General features: G+C 39.6%; 1 protein-coding gene across 1 annotated transcript in view; it reads left to right on the top strand.

Moving 5' to 3' along the window:
• Window positions 1–2150: 2150 nt before the first annotated feature.
• The window catches only part of LOC117299145, a 42252-nt gene continuing 16595 nt past the window's right edge, over window positions 2151–27807 (top strand). Inside the window, exons 1-13 of the mRNA XM_033782609.1 lie at window positions 2151–2221; window positions 4942–5097; window positions 15733–16101; window positions 17211–17324; window positions 18691–19137; window positions 19918–20031; window positions 21791–21901; window positions 22656–23003; window positions 23509–23622; window positions 24191–24304; window positions 24885–25119; window positions 25597–25718; window positions 27195–27281. Coding sequence (XP_033638500.1) covers window positions 5028–5097; window positions 15733–16101; window positions 17211–17324; window positions 18691–19137; window positions 19918–20031; window positions 21791–21901; window positions 22656–23003; window positions 23509–23622; window positions 24191–24304; window positions 24885–25119; window positions 25597–25718; window positions 27195–27281 — 2245 coding nt within the window. The 5' untranslated portion in view covers window positions 2151–2221; window positions 4942–5027. The remainder of the gene's footprint in view (window positions 2222–4941; window positions 5098–15732; window positions 16102–17210; window positions 17325–18690; window positions 19138–19917; window positions 20032–21790; window positions 21902–22655; window positions 23004–23508; window positions 23623–24190; window positions 24305–24884; window positions 25120–25596; window positions 25719–27194; window positions 27282–27807) is intronic.

Raw genomic sequence — 27807 nt, 5'->3', positions numbered from 1 at the left:
ATATGGGCGGTTGGGATCGTTCCCCGGTTCGAATCCTTTGGGCACGGTGTGTTGATTGCGTTTTTCATATTGCCGTGTTTTCTCAGAAAATCTGTGGTTTTCTTTCCACATCTAAAAACGACACTTCCGTCCTTGTCTTCTCTCCACGGGCTATGATGAAGTTTACTTTTCTGAGTTATTAATTAAACTGACAAAAATCCCGACAAAATATTCAGACCTTGATATGATACAGTTTTTATTGAAGCAATTCCCAACACCGTTTTTATTTTTTGACTGTGGCGGCTTCCATGAAAACACGCATCAAGAATGTGTGGTTCTCAACCCGGTGCCCTATAATAGTAATAATACCGAAGTCTTATAGCGCACGTATCTACCAAACAAGGTACTCAAGGCGCTGAGTATATACAAACTTTCAGAAAGATAGGTTATTGCAGTGACGAATCTTGAGACCCAATATTAGTTAGCACCTTATAATGGTTTACAAGGTGCTATACGGCGCATACAGCAGCCACAGCCAGGAACACCGGGGCGAACCCCTTCTCTTTTCGATAAGTGCACTGGGTTCTTTCACATGCGTTACACAACACATGGGACCAACGGCTTTACTTCCCATCCGAAAGAAGAAGCAATAGTTAAGTGTCTTGCTTAAGGACACAAGTGTCACGGCTTGGGATTCGAACCCACACTCTGCTGATAAGAAACACCAGAGTTTGAATTCGGTGATCTTAACCGCTCGGCCGCGACACTTCCACATTTCAAGGTACTTCTCACCTGAACAGCTGTATGCAACTCGGGCCGTACAAAGACGAAAAAAGTATCGAGGCTTCGGAGATTGTGTCCTCTCTTACTTGAACAACTTGACAGAAAGAGGATGAATGGCCAGCAAAGTCACCAGTGGTGGATTTCACAAAGAGTTAGGACTAGTCTATATCGAGTTACTAGTCCTAACTTAGGACAAGCTGTACATTTTTGATATCTCAAAAGGACTAGTCTTAACTCTTTGTGAAATCGACCCCTGTAATAGCCTATCCCTAACGATTGGCGGTCACCATTTTTCGCCATTTGTATTCAAGCTCTGACTGCTGTATAGCCACAGATCACTCTCGTGTGGCATTTTTTTTTTTTTTTTTGGGGGGGGGCATGAACATCTGACGTCACATTTCGAGGCTCGTGAATGAAGCCAGATAGTGGCCTATATCCTCGTCCGTCTTCACCTTAACCTACATTTATAATAATGCATTTATAATATTTATAATATGCAGACGGCCGCAGCTCTGCCAAACGTCACCTCGACAAACAGATACAGAAAGCTTACGTCATTGCACGTTTATCCAATGAAATGATTGGACCAGTATTTGGGGGGGGGGGGGGGGGGGGGGGACACGACACCTTAATCAATTAACACGGATTCGACGATCTTTATTGAAAGTTACATGACATTTTGCTGTTTTCTCAATATGCAATATTCAACAAACTTTCACTTTTGATAATTATAAGACGGATTTGAAATTGTGCATGGTGAGAGAGGTTTTTGGTAACAATTGACTTTTTGCAAATACTCGGTTTACGCGCACGATCCGAAACGAGGTGCATCCTGGTCTAGCTCGCAATCAACTTTGATCGCTAGTTTTTTGCTAGCTAGACCAGCATGCACCTCATTCAACAGTTAGCGCGTGCGCAACGGGTGTTTTGCGAAAAGGTATCGCAACCCTTTATTATAGGGTGCGTCCTATCTTCCCCAGGTCGACCCCGATCTGCCCCTGGTACGTTGAATAACTTCGACGTCATAACAGGGGCCAACCCCGGTCAGCCCCAAGTGCCCTGCTTGTGGAATGGGTCACTTTGGTTTGGCCCGAGGTGCATAACTTCACCACGAGAGGGCACCGCGGGGTCGACCTGCGGGGAAGCTAATCGAACGCACCATAATATGTGAATATCTTTTTTTACCGCAACCCTCCCTCTATTGTTGATTGTACCTTTAGATCACCATGCGTTCTGTATAAGACTCCTTGACCAATTACTTACAGACCTTGAATGAGAAGAAGAGACCTAAAAATAGTCAGCATGAGACAATAAGTAAAGGGGCCATGCTATTCTCCAGGTGCTTTGCGCACATCGCATGCAGCAGAATGCTGTAATAGGTGGCATTGCTAACATAACAGGCAGTGGATGAACATCGCTTTATTTTACCTATACAATGAAGAAAACTGCTTTAACCAAGGTAAGAAATTATGTTATCTGTCGACAGTTTTCCCATTATGTATTTGGTGAGAACAGATTCACACCCATTATCAATGCATATACATTCAGCATTAATACTAGGGAAGACAGGGATGAGATTGTTCCGACTTTTGGCTGAATTCAGACTTTTTATGTCGGCCTGGTGAATAAAATCAGACAATATTTTTGTCCACAAATAAAGAAATCCTGCTAATTGGTCTACTTCTGTGGTGCTTTGGATACCGTTTCCAAAAGCTCCATGGAATCTATAACCCCAGGGGTTACCAAACGGTAGATATGAAATCATTTCAACATACCTTTGAATTTGTATCCAAGTTTCAGTCTTTTTCGTTAGTAATGACTCTCACCCTGGGAAGATATACGTTTGTTATCACATGACAACACACACTTTCTCTTAGAAGCCTTAAACAGTGTCAAAGCCACCTTGTGAAATATTTCACTTCAAAGTAGGGTTGTTATAAAGTGAATGTCACACGAAGTTGTGTGCTTTTAGACGATTGATTTCGAGACCTCAAAATCTAATTCTGAGGTCTCGAAATCAAATTCGTGGAAAATTACTTCTTTCTCGAAAACTAAGTTACTTCAGAGGGAGCCGTTTCTCACACTGTGTTATACTATCAACAGCTTCCAATCACTCGTTACCAAGTAGGTTTTTATGCTAATAATTATGTTGAGTAATAATTTACCAGTAGTGTCCACTGCATCTAACTTACACAAACCATTGCCATTAAATAACGAGCAGGAACGATCATTTTGAGAACAATGCTGAGACTATAAGCATTTGGCACAATTTATAAATTACCCGTCCTATATTTATTTCCATATTCGATGATTACGTCTGCTCAACGTAGCGGCAATATTTACATGGCAAAATAAAGGATGGCACGTGACTCGTCTTCCATTAAATGATCTATGCGTAAAGCCCGGTTCATACTTCCTGCGAATGCGATACGAATTTTTACGCCACAAATACGCAACGAATAATTCGGAAGCGGGGAGCTGAGGCAAACCCCTGCGAAATATTCGCAGCGACAACGCAGCTGTGACGTCAGAATTCGCAGAAAGTATGAACCGGGCTTTAGACGTATCTGATAAATTGTTGCGGTACCTGCTGCTTTATTATATAACAACAAGAAACAAGAAAAAAGAAGAACAACAAAAGATTAAACTAGGTTCAACCTACCTACCAGGCTATCTCCTTGCTCGGTGGTATATTTCTTTATATTCACACATCATAATATTTCCTATCACGAATAAACAAGATTAACCTTTAATAAATCCCAATGGGGTTCGTTGTAATCAATTAATGTTTTCGATTATGTAGATCATGTTTCCGCTCCAACCCTCAAGAATGTTTACTTTTAATTTCACATGCCAAGTAAATAAATTGTCAATCACAAGGGCCCAATTTCATAAAGCTGTCTACCCGTATACGCAAATTAAGTCCTTTCTGTAAAGTAGAACAATGTGCACAAGCATAAATTATTGTACTGCACCATGAATTCTCAAGTTAGCAGTACATTATAGGCGCGCGTGCACGTTCACCAAGGATCTGCATTGTTATGTCACCCGTGCTAACCGCGGGTTAGTCAGCATTTACCCTCTTGCTTACAGTAAACAGCTTTGAGATGAAATCTTGCTTAAGTACAAAACGGCTGCTTACATGTTTTATGAAATTGACCTCAGGTATTAATGAGTGTTTATATTCGGCATTGTGTTTTTCTCTCATACATAATAACACAAGTTTAGCTTTTTGAAATGACACACAATCAGCTGATATTTTCACACGTTTTTTTGTGTGTGCATATGTTGAGATACACCAAGTGAGAAGACTGGTCTTTGACAATTACCAACAGTGTCCAGTGCCATTAATCTTTGGTTCGAATCCGGTCATACTCTTGTGTCATTGAGCAATATAAACGTCTCTCTTCAAACGGAATGAACTGGAACCGTAGAATGAGGGAAGTAATGGATCTTATCAATGATTTTAGAAAACTATGTAAAAAGAAAAGCACATCACGTACAGAGCTCAGACGTCGTAAAACAGATAATAATTGTTACAGATTTTCCTACTTGATTACGCCTTTTAACGCACGGTCACGACCCTGCCGGTTTTAAACGACAGTTTAAGACCTCGTCGCTACCCTTTTATTCCCTTATTAATGCAAGACACAAATTATGCACGTTGCATGTAGACGGCCGAAAGCGCAGCCAACAAACATCATCTTGGACCAATCAAAACACGGAAAAGCTTATGTCACAACACGTTTCTGGCGTCATTGGGCCTCAGCAATGTCTACCAATACAAGGGGTGTTTGAGTTAAAGCCATTGGACACTTTCTGAACAGAACGAAAGTTAATAGTCCTCAGATTTACAAATAACTTTCAGAGTTTACAGAGGGTATATTATTCCATGAAATGCTTTCCTTTTTGAGAAAACAATAAAACAATTATCAATTCTCGATATCGAGAATAATGGATTTATTTTAAACACGTGTCATGACACGGCGAAATCTGCGGAAAAATGGTGGGTTTTCCCGTTATTTTCTCCCGACTCCGATGACCGATTGAGTCTAAATTTTCACAGGTTTGTGATTATTTGTGTAAGTTGTGATACACGAAGTGTGGGCCTTTGGACAATCTGTTACCGATGTTGTGCGATTCCTTTAACTGCTTCATAAATTTGCACCTTTTCTGCAGATGTCTTCAAGTGGGTTGCAGTGCTAGCCATTAACTGTTGAGGATCTTATAGTTTCTGTATACCTGAAAGAGCTTAGTGGAGCATCATGGGCTACTTACAATGTATTCTCGGCGTTCTTCTCTTGCAATGTCAGATTGTGTTTACGCAGGAAGCAGGTAAGATTTGTAAATGGTTTTTGAAGCTTTGTATGTTGTGGAGAATAAGACTAACTAGAAATAAAAACATGAATAGTAAACTTGCGGGTACAACCATGAGTAAAATCTCTTATGAAGGAGTGGTGGCTCTGAAAATGGATGGTTTGGTCTCGACACTTCGAACATTACGTCCTGAAGACGAGCAGAATAGACTGTTCGAAACGTCGAGACTGAACCGGCTCTTTTCAGAGCCACCACTCCTTCATAAGAGATTTTACTAATGGTTGTATAACAACCTTTACTATTGTTTACTATTACTATTTATATTTATAGCTACTCTTAGGTAAGATTTGGGTATTTTTGTCTTCTTTTTCGTTTGTTAATTTGTAATTAGGCATATACTTTCCCCAAAATGCGTTGTTTTCTCCAGTTAGAGTTTTCCTGCCACATCTAAAAACAGAATTTGCAAAAGTTAAAAGATTTACAAATTCTGAATTGCCCCAAACAAAGCACAGTTTATTTCACGATTTAAAAGTAAAACCGAACTAAGCTAAACCAAGATCGTAAATTTCATTATTGATTAAACTACAAAGTAAAGGTTGTTTCTTTAAAGAAACTGGACACTATTGGTAATTGTCAAAGACCAGTCTTCTCACTTGGTGTATCCCAACAAATGTAACAATAGCAAACCTGTGAAAATTTGAACTCAATTGGTCGTCGAAGCTGCGAGGGTATAATTGAAAAAAAAACACAAACAAAAAACACGCCCTTGTCGCAGATGCATGGTTTTGAGAACTCAAAAATCAAATTTTGAGGTCTCGAAACCAAACTAAAAAGATTAAGATTCAAAACTTAATGTGGATGACATATATGTCCTAATATACCCTTAATTGCGGTTGAGGTTCACTCATTCTTACACCAAAAGGAACAATATTGGGTAACTCTTTGCAGAAAATAATAATAATAATAATAATAATAATAATAATAATAATAATAATAATAATAATAATAATAATAATAATAATAATAATAATAATAATAATAATAATAATAATAATAATAATAATAATAATAATAATAATAATAATAATAATAATAATAATAATAATAATTACGAGGGCAGACGAAGTTGGGCCGAAGGAGTACAAGAGAGAAAGGAAGGAGGAAAGACATCAAGATTGGAGGAACAAACCACTTCATGGCCGGTTCTTGAGGTGTACTGAGGAAGTGGCCAGCAGCAAGTCATGGAATTGGTTAAAGAGTGGAGAACTAAAGAAGGAAACAGAGGGCTTGATTACTGCGGCGCAAGACCAGTCTCTAAGGACAAATGTAATGAAGGCAAGGATAGAGAAAGCAAACGTCTCTCCTATGTGTAGAATGTGCAATAAAGCAGAGGAGACTGTATTTCATATTGTTAGCGAATGCAGTAAGATGGCCCAGACGGAGTACAAAGGAAGACATGACAAGCTGGCCAAGGTGATTCACTGGGATCTGTGTAAGAAGTATGGTGTCAAAGTGCTTGCGAAATGGTACAACCATGTTCCAGAGAAAGTTGTAGAGACCGACCAGGTCAAGATCCTATGGGACTTTAACATTCAGACCGATCATGTTATACAACATAGGCGTCCGGATGTTGTGCTATTAGATAAGACGAAGAAGATGTGTCATCTCATTGACATAGCTGTGCCAGGTGATACAAGGGTAGCTTCGAAGGAGATGGAAAAGATCGAGAAGTACCAGGACCTGGCCAGGGAACTTCGTAAGATTTGGCAGGTAAAGGTAAAAGTAGTCCCCGTGGTGGTTGGAGCACTTGGCACCATTCCCAAAGCACTGGGGAAACATCTAGATGAAATAGGGACAAATGTGGGGGTAGATCTGTTACAGAAGGCAGCGCTTTTGGGAACAGCGAGGATCCTGAGAAAGACCCTTGAGATCTAAGGCTACGGGACGTAGCCCGACTCGAGGAGTTACCGGCACAAAGGAAAATGAGATCTTTCTTTTGCATGCTGTGATAAAATGAAATAATAATAATAATAATATTAATAATAATAATAATAATAATAATAATAATAATAATAATAATAATAATAATAATAATAATAATAATAATAATAATAATAATAATAATAATAATAATAATAATAATAATAATAATAATAATAATAATAATAATAATAATAATAATAATAATAATAATAATAATAATAATAATAATAATAATAATAATAATAATAATAATAATAATAATAATAATAATAATAATAATAATAATAATAATAATAATAATAATAATAATAATAATAATAAGGTATACATTTGCAACAAGCCAAGTCAATCTTAAAGGCAGTGGACACTAATGGTAATTGTCAAAGACTAGCCTTCACAGTTGGTGTAGCTCAACATATGCATAAAATAATCAATCGGTCAATCGGTCATCGAACTTGCGAGATAATAAGGAAAGAAAAAACACCCCTGTCACACGAAGTTGTGTGCGTTTAGATGGTTGATTTCGAGACCTCAAGTTCTAAATCTGAGGTCTCGAAATCAAATTCGTGGAAAATTACTTCTTTCTCGAAAACTATGGCACTTCAGAGGGAGCCGTTTCTCACAATGTTTTATACCGTCAACCTCTCCCCATTATTCGTCACCAAGAAAGGTTTTATGCAAATTATTATTTTGAGTAATTACCAATAGTGTCCACTGCCTTTAACCGATGTTCAAGCCGCAGCAGGACAAGTAAACAAAACAATACATGTGCAAATCCAGTGAATGCTAAACAAACAACAACAATACAACAATAACACAATACAATGGGATGAAATCAGAACCAGGATGGAAACCACGACCAGACCTGCAGCACTGAGCCATCAGAACCAGGATGGAAACCTCGACCAGACCTGCAGCACTGAGCCAAAGAAAGATAATTAGAACCAGGATGGAAACTACGACCAGACCTGCAGCACTGAGCCATCAGAACCAGGATGGAAACCACGACCAGACCTGCAGCACTGAGCCAAAGAAAGATAATCAGAACCAGGATGGAAACCACGACCAGACCTGCAGCACTGAGCCATCAGAACCAGGATGGAAACCACGACCAGACCTGCAGCACTGAGCCAAAGAAAGATAATTAGAACCAGGATGGAAACCACGACCAGACCTGCAGCACTGAGCCATCAGAACCAGGATGGAAACCACGACCAGACCTGCAGCACTGAGCCATCAGAACCAGGATGGAAACCACGACCAGACCTGCAGCACTGAGCCAAAGAAAGATAATTAGAACCAGGATGGAAACTACGACCAGACCCGCAGCACTGAGCCAAAGAAATCAGAACCAGGATGGAAACCACGACCAGACCTGCAGCACTGAGCCATCAGAACCAGGATGGAAACCACGACCAGACCTGTAGCACTGAGCCATCAGAACCAGGATGGAAACCACGACCAGACCTGTAGCACTGAGCCAAAGAAAGATAATTAGAACCAGGATGGAAACTACGACCAGACCTGCAGCACTGAGCCAAAGAAAGTTAATTAGAACAAGGATGGAAACCATGACCAGACCTGCAGCACTGAGCCAAAGAAATCAGAACCAGGATGGAAACCACGACCAGACCTGCAGCACTGAGCCATCAGAACCAGGATGGAAACCACGACCAGACCTGCAGCACTGAGCCAAAGAAATCAGAACCAGGATGGAAACCACGACCAGACCTGCAGCACTGAGCCAAAGAAATCAGAACCAGGATGGAAACCACGACCAGACCTGCAGCACTGAGCCATCAGAACCAGGATGGAAACCACGACCAGACCTGCAGCACTGAGCCAAAGAAAGATAATTAGAACCAGGATGGAAACCACGACCAGACCTGCAGCACTGAGCCATCAGAACCAGGATGGAAACCACGACCAGACCTGCAGCACTGAGCCAAAGAAAGATAATTAGAACCAGGATGGAAACCACGACCAGACCTGCAGCACTGAGCCAAAGAAAGATAATTAGAACCAGGATGGAAACCACGACCAGACCTGCAGCACTGAGCCAAAGAAAGATAATTAGAACCAGGATGGAAACCACGACCAGACCTGAAGCACTGAGCCATCAGAACCAGGATGGAAACCACGACCAGACCTGCAGCACTGAGCCAAAGAAATCAGAACCAGGATGGAAACCACGACCAGACCTGCAGCACTGAGCCAAAGAAATCAGAACCAGGATGGAAACCACGACCAGACCTGCAGCACTGAGCCATCAGAACCAGGATCGAAACTACGAGCCAAAGAAAGATAATTAGAACCAGGATGGAAACTACGACCAGACCTGCAGCACTGAGCCAAAGAAAGTTAATTAGAACAAGGATGGAAACCACGACCAGACCTGCAGCACTGAGCCAAAGAAAGATAATTATTGTATTTTGACAAAATTAAGCACTTTTCATTCATCATCTGTCACATAATTGATTGTTAATATGTTAAATAACACTGAGACAAACTTATACTTTAGTGGTTTTCAAACTGTTGTTCTTGAAAAGGACACGAAAAAAAGGTCGGCTACCCCGTGAGTGTGTCAGTGCACATATAGCAGTTGAAAATGCCATCAGGTTGCGCTTTGAAGCATTATAGACATGTAGCATTATGCTCAATTAAACTTCATTTTTTCATTTAAGACATGGTGACTTCGCCATTCAAATAGCAGAGTAACGCGCAACCAGAGATAACTGCCATGTTGGTGCACAGCTTGCCTAAACCATCTCATTATTCTACACTTAAAGGCAGTGGACACTACTGAAGTGAGAAGACTGGTCTTTGACAATTGCCAATAGTGTCCAGTGTCTTTAAATAGTCGGTGTTTCCAAAAGTCCATGCCAATATGTGTTGTATTTGTTTGTTTTTGCGTGATATTCCCTTCTAGGGGATTAAGCAAACTTCCTGATTTAAACGCAAAGTTGGCAAATACGTACGGTATCGTTGATTATAATTGCACAAATCAATTAATGTGGCTTGTTAAGAAAAAAAAAACTCGTCAAAAAACAACAGATTTGCGTTTACATTCACGGTCTAATGATGACAGCAGAAAACATCCCTTGAAATATTTCTGTCTGAAGTTCCCGTATGGATCCGTTTGCCCAGTGTTTGTGTTAAGTCGATGTCACGCAAAATATGTTATTGGTTTTTCGTGACCCAGCTGGCCGATCGATCTTTTACTTCCACAGGTTTACCAGTCATTGTATATGGTGGATTACATAAAGTGCTTACACTGCCAGCAACTTTTTTGTTAGCAAAAATCAATTATGTAATGTTCTTTTAACAGAAGCACTAAACTCAAGTCTAAAGGAGGGATCAAAAGCTCCGTGTGAATACCCCCCCCCCCAAAAAAAAAAAGAGAGTAAAAAAACAACAGTAGAAAGAAACGAAAAAAAAAAAAAATGAAAGTAATGTAGTTAGATGTACGGAAAATGCAATTGCTCTCCTTGAAAATGCTTGTCCCCTCCAATCTTGAGGAGAGGTTTTGGTTGACGGCGGCCTCAGAAAGAAACAAACACTCTTTGTGAACCAGCCAAAGTCAAGACCTTCACATTTAAAAACCATCGAAAAAAAACCCTGAATCCATTATTGATAAGTTGTAGAGAGACCTTTTTCTGGAGAAGTCCAGTTTGTTTGACGCGGCAGACATCACGGCCGAGAAATCAGATCAAGGTTGTATTAATTCAAGGCTTAAAATCATCACGTACCTTTTGTGACAATTTTGCTCCTGCTACATTCATCCACAACAAGGCTACAAAACGACCCTTTGTATAGCTTGAGACTCTGATCTTTTTTACTTCATTTTGAAAAATATGTGTTTGTGATGGCGTCACCTTTCTGCTGAAGCACACAATGGCGTCTTGTTAAATAATTAAATCATCTGTTTTTCATTTCCTAAACACAAATACTGACTTGTTTTTGTACATTATCGAATTTGAAAGGCTTGCACAGAATGAAGTCTGACATGTTTAAGTTTTGACAATGTTTAAAGCCATTGGACCCTTTCGGTAAACAGTGTTGTCCAAGGCCCACACTTTGTGTACCACAACTTCTATATCAAATAACAAACCTGTGAAAATTTAGGCTCAATCGGTCATCGGAGTCGGGAGAAACAACGGAAAAACCCACCCTTGTTTCCGCGCGTTTCGCCGTGTCATGACATGTGTTTAAAATAAATCCGTAATTCTCGTTAACGAGAATTTATATTGTTTAGCTGTTTTCTCAAAAAGTAAAGCATTTCATGGAATAATATTTTAAGAGAAGTCTTTCACCATTGCCTTCTGTAAACCCTGTAAGTTATTTGTAAATCTGTGAACTTTTTTTTTCTGAACCGAAAGGGTCCAATGGCTTTAAAGGCACTACACTAGTAATTATTGGTAACTATTCAAAATAACTGCTAGCATAAACAATTACTTGGTAACGAGCAATGAGGAGCTGTTGGTAGTTTAAAACACTGTGAGAACGGCTCCCTCTCAAAACGAAGTTTTCGAGAAAGATGAATATTCTCACTCAGTTAGTTTAAAGTCACCTGGAAATATTTTTTTCTTCCTTCAAACATTGGAGTATATGTTTCTGAATAATGAAAAAAAAATTGAGTGATTTTTTTTTACGATTTATATGTAATAAAAAAGAAAAAAGTTGACTCCACCTACCCCTTTTGCGACGTCAATCGAGGTAGACTTTGCATCGATCGAACATCTACTACACGTACGTGCAAGTACTAGTCGTGAGTTTGTGCCTTTCGAAAAGGTTTTTTTGATGCATTTTTCCGGCAATACCGACCAGGTGCATTGCTGCTTGATGCAGCAAAACAACTGAAGATGGGGTCAGGTTGCATTGTGGTCCGGTCCGACGTCTTTTCCAATACTGTGCAGCAAACACTTCGAACCGTCGTGCTTCGAGAACCGCAATACACTACACATTTTGACATGAAGAGAATTGTTTTTCTAAACTAGTGGGAACATCGAAGAAGGTACCTGAAAGACGTAACGAACCTAAAGGAGCATTTGCCTAACGTGAACAAAAATCAGGTATTGTTTCAACTTTTAGGGCTTGTTTTTAGCTTGCGCCAAGCGTGACTATCTTGTGTTGGCACTGCATGCGATTCATCGCGCCTCGATTGACGTCAAGAACAGCGCCCTCTAGGGTCGTTTTTTTTCACGTTTGTAAATAACATGGAAACTTAACTTTTTAAACCATAGTTACTTGTGTATTCATATTCCACCCATCAAAACACATATTTTAGTGACAAACTTTATTTTGACAAAATACCACTTCCAGGTGACTTTAAGACTGTAGCCAAAGCCCCTTTTTAATGTATAATGGGTGTTTTTGATTTCCTAAATCTTGTGCAAATTCGATGACCAGTTGAGCCCAAATTTTCACAGTTTTTTCTTTTTTTTTAATGCATTTTGGATACACCTCGTGAGAATACTGGTCTTTCGCAACATTACAAAACCTATGCAGTCCCTTTAATTTACCTGTTTATGATTGTACATGTGATTTAAATACAGTGGATACGTTTGGTAATTGTCAAAGACCAGTCTTCGCACTTGCTGTATCTCAACATATGCATAAAATAACAAACCTGTAAAAATTTGAGCTCGATTGGTCGTCGGAGTGTTGAGATAACTATGGAAAAAACCACCCTTGTCACACGAAGTTGTGTGCTTTCAGATGCTTGATTTCAAGACCTCAAGTTCTAAACTTGAGGTCTCGAAATCAAATTCGTGGAAGATTACTTCTCTCTCGAAAACTACGTCACTTCAGAGAGAGCCGTTTCTCACAATGTTTTATACTACCAAACTCTCCCCATTACTCGTTACCAAGTAAGGTTTTTTGCTAATAATTATTTTGAGTAATTACCAATAGTGTCCACTGCCTTTAAAGCCATTGGACCCTTATGGTAAACAGTATTGTCCAAGGCCCACACTTCATGTATCACAACTTCTATATCAAATAACAAACCTGTGAAAATTTGGGCTTAATCCGTCATCGGAGTCGGGAGAAAATAACGGGAAAACCCATCTTGTATCCCCGCGTTTCGCCGTGTCATGTGTTTAAAATAAGTCCGTAATTCTCGTTAACGAGAATTGATATTGTTTTACTGTTTTCTCAAAAAGTAAAGCATTTCATGGAATAATATTTCAAGAGAAGTATTTCACCACTACCTTCTGTAAACCCTGTAAGTTATTTGTAAGTCTGTGATTATTTTTATTTTTTTTCTGTACCGAAAGGGTCCAATGGCTTTAATGTATCATTTCAAATGGAGTGAAACCGCCCACTGAAGAGAACGCTAAAATCACTTGAACCAACTAAAAAGTAAATGTATCACGGTAGCTCAAAACGCTTCGACAACATACGACAATTATTTTCTATAGAAAGTTTTTGAAATAAGAGACCAATTTATGACGCACTTATGAGGCACAATAAGATGCAATAACATTGCATCATTTCAGCATATCTTCACGGAGTGTAGAAAAGATGACTAGTCCTAGGAGATATACAAATTGCATGGATAGTCATAAGTTAGGACGAGTAACTGGTCCTAACTCGAGATAAGACTAGTCCTAACTCTTTGTGAAATCCACCCCTGGTGGTCTAGTTGGTATATGACGATGACTAGAGCAAGCTAGTCGAAACGTTGAGACCAACCCAATAACTGACTCCGCGGTAGTAAAGTTAATTACGATCCTATAAGCTAAAGTAGTATAGTCCCAGCCTATTTCTTTACCATCCGCCCATGTAATAGTTAATAAGCAGAACTGAGAAGTCTCCCGAACACCCGAACAATCTACTCCGCGGTAGTAGAATTAAAGGCAGTGGACACTATTGGTAATTACTCAAAACAACTATTAGCATAAAACCTTACTTGGTAACGAGTAATGGGGAGACTAGAGGTTGGTGGTATAAAACATTGTGAGAAACGGCTCCCTCTGAAGTGCCATAGTTTTCGAGAAAGAAGTAATTTTCCACGAATTTGATTTCGAGACCTCAGATTTAGAACTTGAGGTCTCGAAATCAACCATCTAAACGCACACAACTTCGTGTGACAAGGGTGTTTTTTCTTTCATTATTATCTCGCAAGTTCGATAACCGATTGAGCTCAAATTTTCACAGGTTTGCACCAACTGTGTAGGCTAGTCTTTGACAATTACCAATAGTATCCACTGCCTTTGTGACTGGATTAACAGGCTTTCGAGCTACAGTGTTTATATACTTTTGTTGATCCTGGCCATCACATTAGGGTTGTTTTATCATTTACTGTGCCCTTATTGTGTTTCTTGCTTTGTATTTACTTTTGTACGTGTACTTATATTATCTATTTGACAAACTGTCTGCTTGTATTTGTAATTGTTTATTGGCCAAATAAAGAATAAGAATAAGAATAAGAATAAGAATAAGAATAAGAATAAGAATAAGAATAAGAATAAGAATAAGAATAAGAATAAGAATAAGAATAAGAATAAGAATAAGAATAAGAATAAGAATAAGAATAAGAATAAGAATAAGAATAAGAATAAGAATAAGAATAAGAATAAGAATAAGAATAAGAATAAGAATAAGAATAAGAATAAGAATAAGAATAAGAATAAGAATAAGAATAAGAATAAGAATAAGAATAAGAATAAGAATAAGAATAAGAATAAGAATAAGAATAAGCAAGACAGTTCTCTAAGAACAAACTTTACCTGGCACTGGGATACACACATGGTGTTACTGCAAACCAAATATAAATGGTATGACACTGTTTCGAGGAATCCCACCCTTGTGAGATTTTTTTGTATACAGAACTCGGGAAAATACTGTGTAAACATTATATACACATCGGTGTAAAAGGGTTAAACCAAAACTAATATGCAAATTTAACATCCATTATTTCATGATTTAATCCAAATAAAAGATGTTACTAGGGATTAACAGTGCGGGGACCCGGTCTTCACTGCGTGGTAATATTCGGGTTGGTGGCTGGCATGGCGCTGTTAACGGACCGAGCCGGAGGCGAGGTCGGTCCGTTAACAGCGCCAACCACCAACCAAGGTCACTACCACACAGTGAAGACCGGGTCCTCGCACTGTTATTCCCATTAATAAATATTTTTTTAACAAATTAAACTGTCAAAATTGGCCAAATTTTGTGACTTTTCTCTCGGCGATACTTCCAGAAATGTTCAGGGGCCATTTTGAGCTTTTGATGGTTCCCTTCTCTTTCGTGCGTTATCACAATACTGATCGTTGAGACCAGTGACTCTTTTAAATAATGGTTTGTTCAGCGCCCTCACTGGGGTCAAAGTTGTGACCGATCAGAGACTTGAAACCGTCCTAGGTATTTATTAATATTATTTAGTTATAAATCAGACGTTTCTTCTTCATACTGGTGACCATGTCCAAATTAATGCTCAACTGCCTTCTGTAAACTTTCTTGGTTATCAAAGAGGGCGTTGAAAAGGCGTGGTTTGGATTCGTTGGACAACATTGTGTGAAAGCTTGTCTAGTCCGCTTTTTCTTAAAAAGTGTCCTGAATACCTCATCATTAAAATTCACCTTTTTACACATTGTTTTGGGAGAGAACTTCAAAAATGGGGACAAGTTGACAGTTTTAAAGCTTATGGTTTGACTTTTTTTGCAGCAGAGTCACTTTGTGGGCCGGCACAAATCAATCTGACGGACACATACCTGCTAAACGTGTCGATTCGTGACCACCGTGCCCAGGACTGCGTGTGGCTAGTCTCCAACAACCCCGGTTCAGTCACTTACATCGATATTCTAAATGACGTCTTCACTAAAGGCGGCACCTTCAAGGTCGGCAGAGGGCGCTACAGCGAGAATCCTTCATCAGTTATTCATGAGCTTGACAGAAGTCTGCGGAAAGGCGGGACGTCACTGCTTGTCATTGAGACTAACTTGTGGATAAGAGCTGCGTGGACTGAATCTTTTTCGTTGAATGGTTCTCTGGAGGTTCGTATCCGGTCTCAGAACTACTCAAATAATGAAGAAGGTAATGTTTTTTTTTCCTTCAAATTAAAACAAGTTTTTGGGAAAAAAATTCAACCGAAAAAATACTAAGTCAAAAGTGTGCAAATACATCAGTTTCATGAAGTTTTCGTCTGCAACAATTTTTGTTTTTGATAGTTTGGTGTACGTATTGCCGCAGAACATAATCCCCGGGTGAAATTTGGACTGTTCCATTTCAGGAGACGAAGCCGAGTAAAATGAACAGGCCAGGATTAAAATCTGCGACAATGCACAAACAAATGATTCAACTTTTATTTTGTATAACTCGCACATACATCCCTGTCATTTGTGTCTACAATAAGCACACAACGGCATGGAAACTACACCACACCGTCTTTGAGTCTTAAAGTCACCTGGAAGTGGTATTTTTTCAAAATAAAGCTTTTGTCACTAATATATGTGTTTTGATGAGTGGAATGTGAATAAACAGTTAGCTAAGGTTTTAAAAAAATCAGTTCTTATGTTATTTACAAATTTAAGAGTAGACCCCGACCCGAGAGGGCGCTGTTCGTGACGTCAATCGAGGCAGACTTTGCCTGCAATGCGTAGAGTAAACACAATTGCAAAGTACATGTACGGACCAAATCGTGAGTTTGTACACTTAAAAAAAAAAAAATGTTTTTTTCCGGCAATGCCGACCAGGTGTATTGCTGCTGAATGCAGAAAAACACTTTTTGAAATGTACCAGCTCACGACTTGGACATACATGTACTTTGCACGTGTGTTTACTATACGCATTGCAGGAAAAGTATGCCTCGATTGACGCCACAAAAGGGGTAGGCGGAGTCAGCCCCCCCCCAAACAACTTTATATATTTTTTAAACATATAAATTGTGACAAACAATTACTAAAAAAATTGTTTTATTGTTCGTAAGCATATACTCTTATGTTTGAAAAGAAAAAAAATCTATTTCCAGGTGACTTAAAATAAAATACCCATCTGAACAACGTGGTCGACTCCGTGTAGGCACCAACTTGATTTCCCGCCAAAAACATCACGAGGTCCACCATAACCACTATTTGTTTTCTACTCGGAAAAAAAGAACAGGAAAAACACCACATGGTAATACGTTTTCACCTTTTGTGTTTTAGTTGAATGCGACCCCGAGCAGGTTTTGTGTCTCTCCAACTTGATATGTCTCTCCAAGACGTTGGTCTGTAATGGCATTGTGGAATGTTCCGATTACTCTGACGAGAGTGATTGTGGTGAGTATCGATTGTAGGGTTGTTAATTTGTTTTACCCATACACCGATGTGTGTTAGCACTGTATAATCGATATTCTAGATGTTGAATTTGCATCGGGGATAAAGAATATTAATTATGATTCTAGGGTTAGAGTAATTGTGGTAAGTATCGATTCTAAGGTTTGAAAGATTGTGGTGAGTATCGTAGCTTGGGTTAGACAGCTGGGGGAGTATCGATACTAGGATTGGAGTGATTGTGGTGAGTATCGATATATTATTAGAGTGATTCTGGTGAGTATCGACTCTAGGATTAGATTGATTGTGGTGAGTATCGATACTAGGATCAGTGGTTGTGGTGAGCATCGATACTATGAGAAGAGTGATTGTGGTGAGTATCGATAGTATGATTAGAGTGATTGTGGCGAGTATTGATTCTAGGGTTAGAGTGATTGTGGTGAGTGTCGATACTATTGTTGGAGTGACTGTGGTGAGTATCGATACCGTGATTATTCCAAAGAGGACTTTCAAACAAATTCAGTGTCGATTATTTCAGGCTGCTTATATCCGAACCTGGTTTGCGCATTTAGGGAGCTCGATTTTACAATGCACTCATATTAAAAGGAAACGTTGCCTTGAATCGGGCGAGCTAGTCTATGAAAAGCGTTTGGAAACCACTTGTTATAAAATGCATGTTCGAAATATGTTTTGAATGCACGTTTGAAAGCTGTTTTGAAAGTAGAGTAAATTTGATCCACACAAAAATATCCCGAAGTTGCACAGTTTGTCTCATACGTCGTGAGCTAACACGTTCGGCCATTTTGTGGAATCAAAATGTCCACCACAAAATGGCCGACCGCGTTAGCCGACCGCAAAATACAATGAAAACTATGCAAGTTCTAGGCATATTTGTATGGATTATTATATTCTACTTTTAAAACATCTTTCTAACCATGCATTTCATACCAAACTGTTTCAAACACTTTTCATAGACCAACTCGCCCGATCCAAGGCAACGTCACTTTAAAGTGGGACATTGCTTTGAAATCTTATAAAATGTTGCAGTTTGGAAATGCTCTTTGTCCCCCCCCCTCTTAGAGCTCTTCATGCCCTGAAACACACAGTGTGTTGTAATTAGTGAGTGGTGATCAATTAAAAAGAGTGTAAATTTTTCTCTGGAACTACAATCAGCGGAAATTTGGTCTCACAAAATGGCGGACCCTGTTCTGACGTGAAATTTACCACAGATTTTGATGACGCTTTCAGTTACTATTACGATATAATATGTTGTGATAAGTAGAGGACGGGATTAAGTTTACAGTCTGGCACTATTTCTTAAATTTGTTTTTTGTTCAACAATATAGTTTGACGCCCTGCTATTTTATTTCAGATATTTGTGGTACCAAAATTATTCCTTTGCGAAGGAGCGAAACTTCCACGATGCTATTCCAAAGCCGCTCCGGCCAACTTGAATCGTCTTTTGTTCTTTATCCCGGAACATCCGAGTCAATCCCCAATGCTACATTATATGACGTCATCGCGATGCATCAATTAGTGTTGCCTCAGTATTGCATGTGGAGACTATCGGAACAACTCGGAACCCGAATTCGGATCGAAGTGCTGGAATTTGATGGACAAGTCGCGAATGTGTCCATTGGGGATGGAGTAGATCCGTTCGACGTTCCGGTCTCTATGTTTAATACGGATCGTCCCCAGACTCTCCGTACTGTACTGCCCTATACGACCTTTTCAATTAGTTCCGAAGTTTGGATCAAGCTTGAGATCAAAGGACAGTTTTCAAGATTGAGGATTTTGTTCACACCGTATGATGTAGTAGGTAAGTTGAACTATATTCATGTTCACATCTACATAGTTAAAGGCAATAGACAGCTATTGGTTTTTACTCAAAATAAAAGTTAGCATAAAAACCAGCTTGGTAACCAGCAATGGAGAGCTGTTAGTACAAAACAAACTTGTGAGAAACGGCTCCCTCTGAAGTAAGGTAGTTTTTGAGAAAGAGTCAATTTCTCACTCAAAAATTAAATGAAAAATGTGTTTTTGTTTGGTAAAAACCGAAATAAATATTCTTGATCTCCGATGCAAATTTCTATTTATATACATTATTTGTTGCCTTAAACGGAAGGTACACGTTTTGTAATTACTCAAACAAAAAGATATTAACTTAAAAACTTACTTGGTAACGAGCATTGGAGAGCTGTTTATAGTATTAAACATTGTGGAAAACGACTTCTTCTGAAGTAACGTAGTTTTTGAAACAGAGGTTATTTCTTACTAAAGTTATAAACGACTTCTAGCTAGAAGTCTTTTATTCCTATCTGAAAGTACACGAGTTCGTCCAAGAAGGGCGTTTTTTCTTTCATCATTTTCTTGCAACTTCGATGACCGGTTAAGCCCAAGTTTTCACAGGCTTGTTATTTTATTCTGATGATGTGATACACCAAGTGATAACACGGGTCTTTGACAATTACCAAACGTGTACAGTGTATTTAACTGGACAAGAGTAAACAATTCACATAGTATATAAAGCCACTCAATCTTAGTTTTTTCTTATTCAAATCGCGGCCTCCATATTTTTATGTTTTCCTATGAAAATTAGAATGCGATGAAGATGAGTACGCATGTCCGACTGGTCTGGACTGTCTGCAGAATCACTCGTACGTGTGTGATGGACGGAGGGATTGCGCCACCAACGAGGACGAACTGGGATGCGGTAAGGAGTAAACATAGACTGAGCCCTAGACTGGGCCGCTGTCTTTATCCACAAGGATAACGACAGGTCCCTGACCCCCAGATCCAGTGATTCCATTGGATACAATGATATCATTGGATATATGCAGTGACTAAAAGCTACCGTTATAGCAGTGATGGTTTTGATTGATCACCTCAGATGACCAATCAAAACACAGATATGGAAAGCTCACTTTCGGTCGTCTGCATTCGCCACGTGTGTTGTATTATGTATACAGACCATGCATGTGGAAGTACTTGTGTGTAGGGCTAATGTTGGTGTAGAATGTGTGCGTATCTCTATGTGAAATGAATGTAGGTCAAAGGTTAATATACACGCCGATTTTGAGGCTGGTCTCTGGTGTTATTCAGTGCCCAGGCTAAAGCGAGCCCCTGTGAAAGACAGGCACTTGATTTCATAGAATAATTGTGCTATGACGTCAGCTTTCCATATCTATTTCCATTGGTCCGCTGCGATGTAGTGTCACTCAGCTTGACTAAGGACCGTCTGCATGCAAATACCTTTTTATAGATAGCCCAAAGAGCCCAATCCCAGGCAGCGTGTTCCTTAAACATTGACATTCCTCTAGGGTTTCTAAAAGTATTCTAGACACAACTTTCTTAGATCATTGCTAAAAGCTCCTGGTTGCAAATCGCTTATGTCTTCCATGTGGCGTATTGATGTCTTGAATTTGTTTTATTTTGTCTAAAGTGTCTTTATCTGATTGTACACACGACCAGTTGGGCATGTCCACGCATTCAAACCGAGGACATGGAGAGGGTTATAACAAAATCTGCGCCTTGAACCCAGCAGGGTGGATATGTGCGCATTACAAGTCTTATTATTATTATTATTATTATTATTAGGGGAAAAAGTCACACCGAGGACGTCCTCGATTCGATTTCGTGTACAAAACCAATGGGGATGTAACAAAACAAAAAACTAAAACAAACATATTATGTCCAAACACTGGGAGAACAAAGAGAAGCCCCCGGTTGACACCACAAATACAGGTGTTTGAAAAGGGTTGTGTTTACCAGCTACCATAGTAAACACTACTAAAAAAAACTATTGTTAGTTTGAAACAGTGCGTTGCTGTTAGGGTAAGAACAACGGACCCCGCAAGGAAAATCTTTGTTCAACCCGGGCCCATTTTCATAGAGCTGCTAAGCACACAAATTTGATTAGCATGAATTTTTTGCCTTAATGAAAATAGGTTAACCGACCAAGTCCCATTTGTTACATTTTGCTTGTTACTGGTATTCAGCTGTTGTTTGCTTATCCTGTAAATCACGTGGAAATTTGGTTGGTAATCCTGTTTTTAACGAGGCAAACATTCATGCTAAGAACATTTGTGTGCTTTAGCAGCTCTATGAAACTGGGCCCTGGACCCCACAAGGGAATTATGTAGATTAAAAGGGAATAATTGAACAACAGTAGTAGGACCACACAAACCGGATCCGTTATACCCCCATCACACCGAACTCAATCTCACTACGTTCTGACAAAAAATGTAGTCTCGGTGCAAGACACTGCTAGTGCGCGGCAAGGAGGGAGCGGGCGTGGGATCGCGATAGTTGAGTGATCGTGTTGATAACAACGTCTTACACCAAGACTACATTTTTTCAGATCGTAGTGAGATAGAGTCCGGTGTGATGGAGGTTTTAAGATAATATCTACGTAGTTTTCCGATGATGCACCTTTTGTTAAGAGCAAACATCTTCTCCCTTTGTTTTAATAGGGCGATGCGACCCTTTGTATTTTGAATGTTCTTCCGGTGAGTGTATTCCGAATCCTCGAGTCTGCGATGGTTTTGCGAATTGTCTGGACTTTATGGACGAATGGATGTGTGGTAAGTTGTATAACAAATAAATAAGCTGTATAATAAACCTTCGTGTGCTTGAAATAAGTTAATGACTGCGGACGATATAACTTTTTTTCCAACACAAAATCATTCAAAAGCGCTGGAAATAATTATACAAAAATGAGTCTGAACTTCAAGGTGAAAATCTGAAACGCATTTTGGGAATAAAATTTATTATTACCGTTTTTGATCACTGGTAAAACAAGAGTTTTTTTGAAGGTTTTGAGGTAACTCTTTTGTACGGACAAGGTAGCCGACTCAACAGCTAGCTCAATACAGAAATATGAAATGCATTCCATTTTCTTTTTAATGAACACATTGCCTTGGATCGGTCGAGTTGGTCTTTGAAAAGCGTTCGTTACCGTTTACTATCAAATGTATAATTATAGTTAGAAAGATGTTTTAAAAATAGAATAAAATGATCCACACACACTTGCCTCTAAATTGCGTGGTTTTCATTTACTTTGCGAACTAACACGGTCGGCCATCATGGGAGTAAAAAATTGACTAAGTGGCCGACCGTGTTTGTCGACGAGGTAACACACAATTTCGAGTGATACTTGTGTGGATCATTATATTCTACTTTACAAATATCTTTCTTATCATTATGCATTTTTAGATAACAACGGTTAAAAACGCTTTTCAAAGACCAACTTTTGATCAATCCAAGGCAATGTGTTCCTTTAACTTAAACCATAACAAAAGTATTTTAGTCCTACAATCATGATGTTGTTGTTTTGAGGATACTGTGGCAACGACACAATATACACACGCCCTGACGTCAGCCAATTGATCGAGTACACCCATGAGTCTGCAGCGTGCGTCTGGTTCATCATCGCCGAGCCAGGCTCCAGAATCCGGGCCAAGTTTCTAGAGATTCCCACTTGCTCAATGTCCTTCCTCGGAGGAGGTGATGATTTAGAAATTTACTCGTATGACAAAGACTTGATTATTACTGAGTTGAACTTCACGAGACTGGTGTACCCGTCTTCGATTACCGCTGATGGGTCTATGTGGATCACATTGCAATGTCGATGGGGTTTAATGTGGAGTCAATTACTACTAGAAATATCACAATATAACAACATTGGTGAGTAAATATTTTGGGGGTCTTGTGTGTGAGTTTATTCTTAAAGTGTAACTGAATAATACACTCTCTTATAATTATAATTGACCTAGACTTGATTCAAGTCCCGTTCTCGTGCGAGAGTTCATTTAGCACACAAGCAAACCCGCAGTCAAAATGTAGCGATTGTGGTCCCGATAATGAACCCGTTGGGGAATGCAGAGCATCACAAAACAAGTTTTCTGGCAATGGATTGGGACTTGAGTAAAGTCTATAATTGACCTGGATCCCGAGTCAAACCGGATCCGAACCATACCCGGGTCGTAATGACCTGGTGGTTAAGATAACTCGATTCTGTCGATTGAGTCAATTAAACATTTATTACGGGTCACACTGATTAAGAATTGGTTCAAGCCCAAAGGACCTTGATTCGGGTCAAGTCTGACTCGGAAGGGTAGAGAGTGTTAATTTTTTATCTAATAATGATACACAATGCAACAACGCTATCTCACTATTGGTCTATATACAGAGTGTCTCTCGGAGAAAGAAGTTCTCTGTGCATCAGGTCTTGCTTGTATTCAGAAAACAGCTCGTTGCAACGGAGTAACAGACTGCCCAGATCATTCCGATGAGATTGGTTGCGGTAAGGTTCTCTTCGTTTTACCAACCATTGGTTTGGTCTGCTTCGTTTACAGTGCTGTTAGTATGAGGTGGGCGGGGTGACAGGTAGGGCCTGGGCAAGTTTTGATTGGATACCCCGTTTTTGTATCAATCACCGGTAGAGAGCGCCCCATCGGCCGTTTTAGAGCCCGACTCGGATACACTGGGGCAAGTCTACACATCTTATCTTCACCAAGATGTTTTTTGATACAGATATCTCTCCCCATAACTTCGTGTGGCGGAAATTGTTCGTGTTGCGAATCGCCTACTACCTTAACAAAATGAGCAACATCAATCAAGACCAAGTTCAAGCGAGTCCTGAGCTTCCTCCTGACCATCTCTGGTTTACGCCACTAAATGGAGACTTTTTATGACACTAGGTGGCAGCAGACTTACCAGGTTAATACATTGTTCTCAGAATTTTGGGCAAGCTCAGAATTATTTAAATAATGGAAATGTACCTTGTAAGTCTGCTGCCACCTAGCGTTCCAAAGTCTCCATTGGCTGTAGATAAGCCTTCTATTACACTATGAAAATGTTTGCCTTCACAGGTGACTGCACTGAGCTTGAGTTCTCTTGCCGATCGGGGCAACAGTGTGTTTCCAGTCACCTGATTTGCAACGGGTTCAGTGACTGCACTGACTCGTCGGATGAGTTTGAATGTGGTGAGTCTTGCACTGTCATTAGACTGGTCCCCTGTCCTTAATGATAAAGACAGGTATTGATTTTTTTTAACAGACCCATCAATTTCATTGGTTATAATGAGTTCATTGGAAAAACGTGCAGTGACGTATAAGCTCTTTCAATGTCTGTGCTTTGATTGGTCGGAGGTGATGGTTTGTTAGTTGCACAGTGCAGCTGGCAATAATATTATCAACTCAGACTTATCAAAACACAGCTAACTTCAGTTCGTCTGCATGGGTGTGCACTTGTACATTATGTACTAATTTAAATGTACATATGATTTGACTGCGTATCTCCATGTGACATGAATATAGGTGAAAGTTGATTATAGGCGAGAGTTGACGTAGATCTCTGGCGTAATTCACGAGCCTCGAAGCGTGACGTCAGTTGTGCAGGCTAAACTGTCACTAGACTGTGGAGGGCGTGCCCTTGGTGTGGGAACATTGAAGCATAGCTGGGGTGGGGGGAACATGACATTTCTTCAACACATGCCTAATGTTTATCTTAGAAAGCTCTTGCTCCACATGGTTATTGAATGGTTCTTCTTCTCCATTATTCCAGAGCCATGTGGAGCCAGCTTTATCAACGTTAGCACAGGTACCCAGAGAACAATACCTTCCCCCGGCTGGCCAGATGAGCAATATCCAAACAAAGCTCGTTGCCTATGGCTACTAGTGGCAGAAGTGGGATACAGAGTAGTTGTCACGTTCACGATGATGGACTTAGAGGAAAAGTACGATTTTCTCAAAATTGGAAACGGCGATACCTTTGCAGATCCATTTCTAAAGTTGACCGGGTAAGTCTAGTTTCTAGTCCTCTGTCCTTTTATGTTATCTGATTTTCGTTCTTAATGTCGATATACAATGCTAAAACGGAGACTTTGAGATCCATCTGCCCTTTTCTATTGGTTTTGTTGCTTAGCCCATTTGCAAGAATATAATCGAATCAAAATAAAGAAGGTATACCCTTAAAAGATTGCTTCCCTTTGGTTGAATAATGAAAGAAGAAACCCTCTTGCTGCACTAATTTGGGTGCCTTTAGATGCCGAATTATTAATGGCTTCAATAATTTTATAATTTGAGTGAGAAATTATTTCTTTCTCAAAAACTACGTTACTTCAGAGGGAGCCAGTTCTCACAATGTTGCGCGTTAAGTTTGTATGGTTTTTTTTTCAGTGCCATTAATGAGTGATCGCATTTTGGCACTTTATGGGACTAAATCCTAGTTCATCCAATCGATAATCAGACAGTTGTTTATTTATAAATTGGCGTAGGAAACAGTATCCCCTGAGTGTAGCATCAAGGGACAACATGATGTTTCTTACATTCGACAGCGATTCCTCAACTTCAATGGGCGGCTTCTCGCTTCAGGTTACGCAAGAGAAACACAACTCAGGTATGTAGGTCCATATTAAGAGGACAATCCAATTATAACTAGTGTTTGGACCGTGGCCGGAGCCATGCTCCCTACAACATACAGAGACATTCAGGGATAAATTACGGTGGTCTCTCGTGCCGAAAGCTACCAAAGGACAAACAACACGTTAATCTACAGGGCCAATTTCATAGAGCTGCTTAAGCACAAAAATTCGCTTAAGCAAACAAATCCTTGCTTAGTAAAATCAGATTACCGGTCAAGACTCCACTCAATTGTTATGCTAAGTAAACAACAGCTAAATACCAGTCACAAGCAATGTATATGGCATTACATTTTGGCCAGTAACATGTGTAAAATAAGCGAGCTATTTCGTGCTTAAGCAATTTGTTTGCTTAAGCTGCTCTATGAAATTGACCCCAGGTCGCAACCCCAAAGTTAACTTGTAACAATGTGAATACTGAGGGCGCACTTGGGTTCCATATACCAGAGCCGTATATTGGGAGAGTTACGATAACTTGCGATTAGAAGCCATGTTGTTCTCCAAGAAACGCTTGGGCGAACACGGGGTGCCAGACTAGTCTGCCCATTGGGCCCATTGGGCCCATGGGTTGTGCTGCATTTGGAGACAACATGGCGTCCAGCAACCACGTGACCACAGAAAACTGGTCCCTCCATGTCGCAACAGTACTTAATACAAAACTCTGCCCTATACATATCGGAGAACGATTCTACAACTTCAATGGGCGGGTTCTTGCTGCAAGTTGTTCAAGAGCAATACACCTGGGTAGCTATAATTTAGGAAGCCCTGTTTCGTGACTAAGCGGTTAAAAGGGGGACACGATGCCTTGGATCGGACGAGTTGGCCTATAAAAAGCGTTTGTAATCGTTTTTTATAAAATGCATATGGTTTAGAAAGATGGTTTTAAAAGTAGAAACTTGTGGATCCTGCTGAGTAAACCAACGTGAACGTAAACGTAAACGTAAACGATCCACACAACTTTGCCTCGAAATTGTGTGGTTTTCCTTCTACTTTGCGAACTAACAAGGTCAGCCATTTATGGGAGTCAACAATTTGACTCCCATAAATGGCCGACCGTGTAAGTCGACGAGGTAAATGGGAAACCATGCAATTTCGAGGCATGTTTGTGTGGATCTTTGTATTCTACTTTTACAACATCTTTCTACCCATATGCATTTCATAACAAACGGTTACAAACGCTTTTTGCAGACCAACTCGACCGATCCAAGGCAGCGTGTTCCTTTTAGAGAGCATGGTAGCAGATAGCTCTTCGTTTATTTTGCACCACATGGTAACAATTTTATTCTTTAAGTTCGTTCTAAGGTGTTGTTCAGTGAATCACTCGGTCTATAAATCAGCAGACACCAGCTGAACAAAGTAGATCCCACTATGTTCACTTTTAATTGTCCAAAAATGGGGGAAATAATCTTTTAGATTGTCAAGCCAAATGATTGTTTTTTTTTTTAATTTGCCAGTTGGATGTGGATACAGTGAAGTTGCTTGCGACATAGACGACCTCGTCTGCGTCAGGCACGACACATCAGATGCGGTGTGCTCACAAGGTTAATATTTTATGTACTTCAAATTTCAGCTCGATTATGAAAGGCACTGGACGCTATTGGTAGTTACTCAAAATAATTGTAAGCACAATTTAAACTTACTACGTATCGAACAATGAAGAGTTATAGAGATTATAAAATATTGTGAGAAAAGGCTCTCGGTGAAGTAACGGAGTTGTTAAAAAAGAGGTAATTTCTCACTCGAAACTTCGGCTGAAGCCTTTTATTATGCATCTGAAAGCAAACAAAGTAATGCAACAATGGTGTTTTTTCATAATTCTCTTGCAAACTCGATGACCAATATTGAGCCCCAATTTTCGCAGGTTTTATATTTTGTACATGTGTTGCGATACACGAAGTGGGAAGACTGGTCTATGACAATATTACCAAACGTGTCCATGCAGTGCCTTTAAATACCTACCAACGGAAACGGCAAAAGAGTTTTCAATAAAGAAGTCGAGCTCACATGATATTTTAACTATATGAAAACAAATTATTTTAACATCCTTCTCCTGTGCTTTTTAAGACT

This window comes from Asterias rubens, chromosome 14 (genome assembly GCF_902459465.1).
Source record: "Asterias rubens chromosome 14, eAstRub1.3, whole genome shotgun sequence".
NCBI classification, from domain to species: Eukaryota; Metazoa; Echinodermata; class Asteroidea; order Forcipulatida; family Asteriidae; genus Asterias; species Asterias rubens.
The sequence above is the reverse complement of the archived record's forward strand: the minus strand, read 5'-3'. Positions and strand labels throughout refer to the sequence as shown.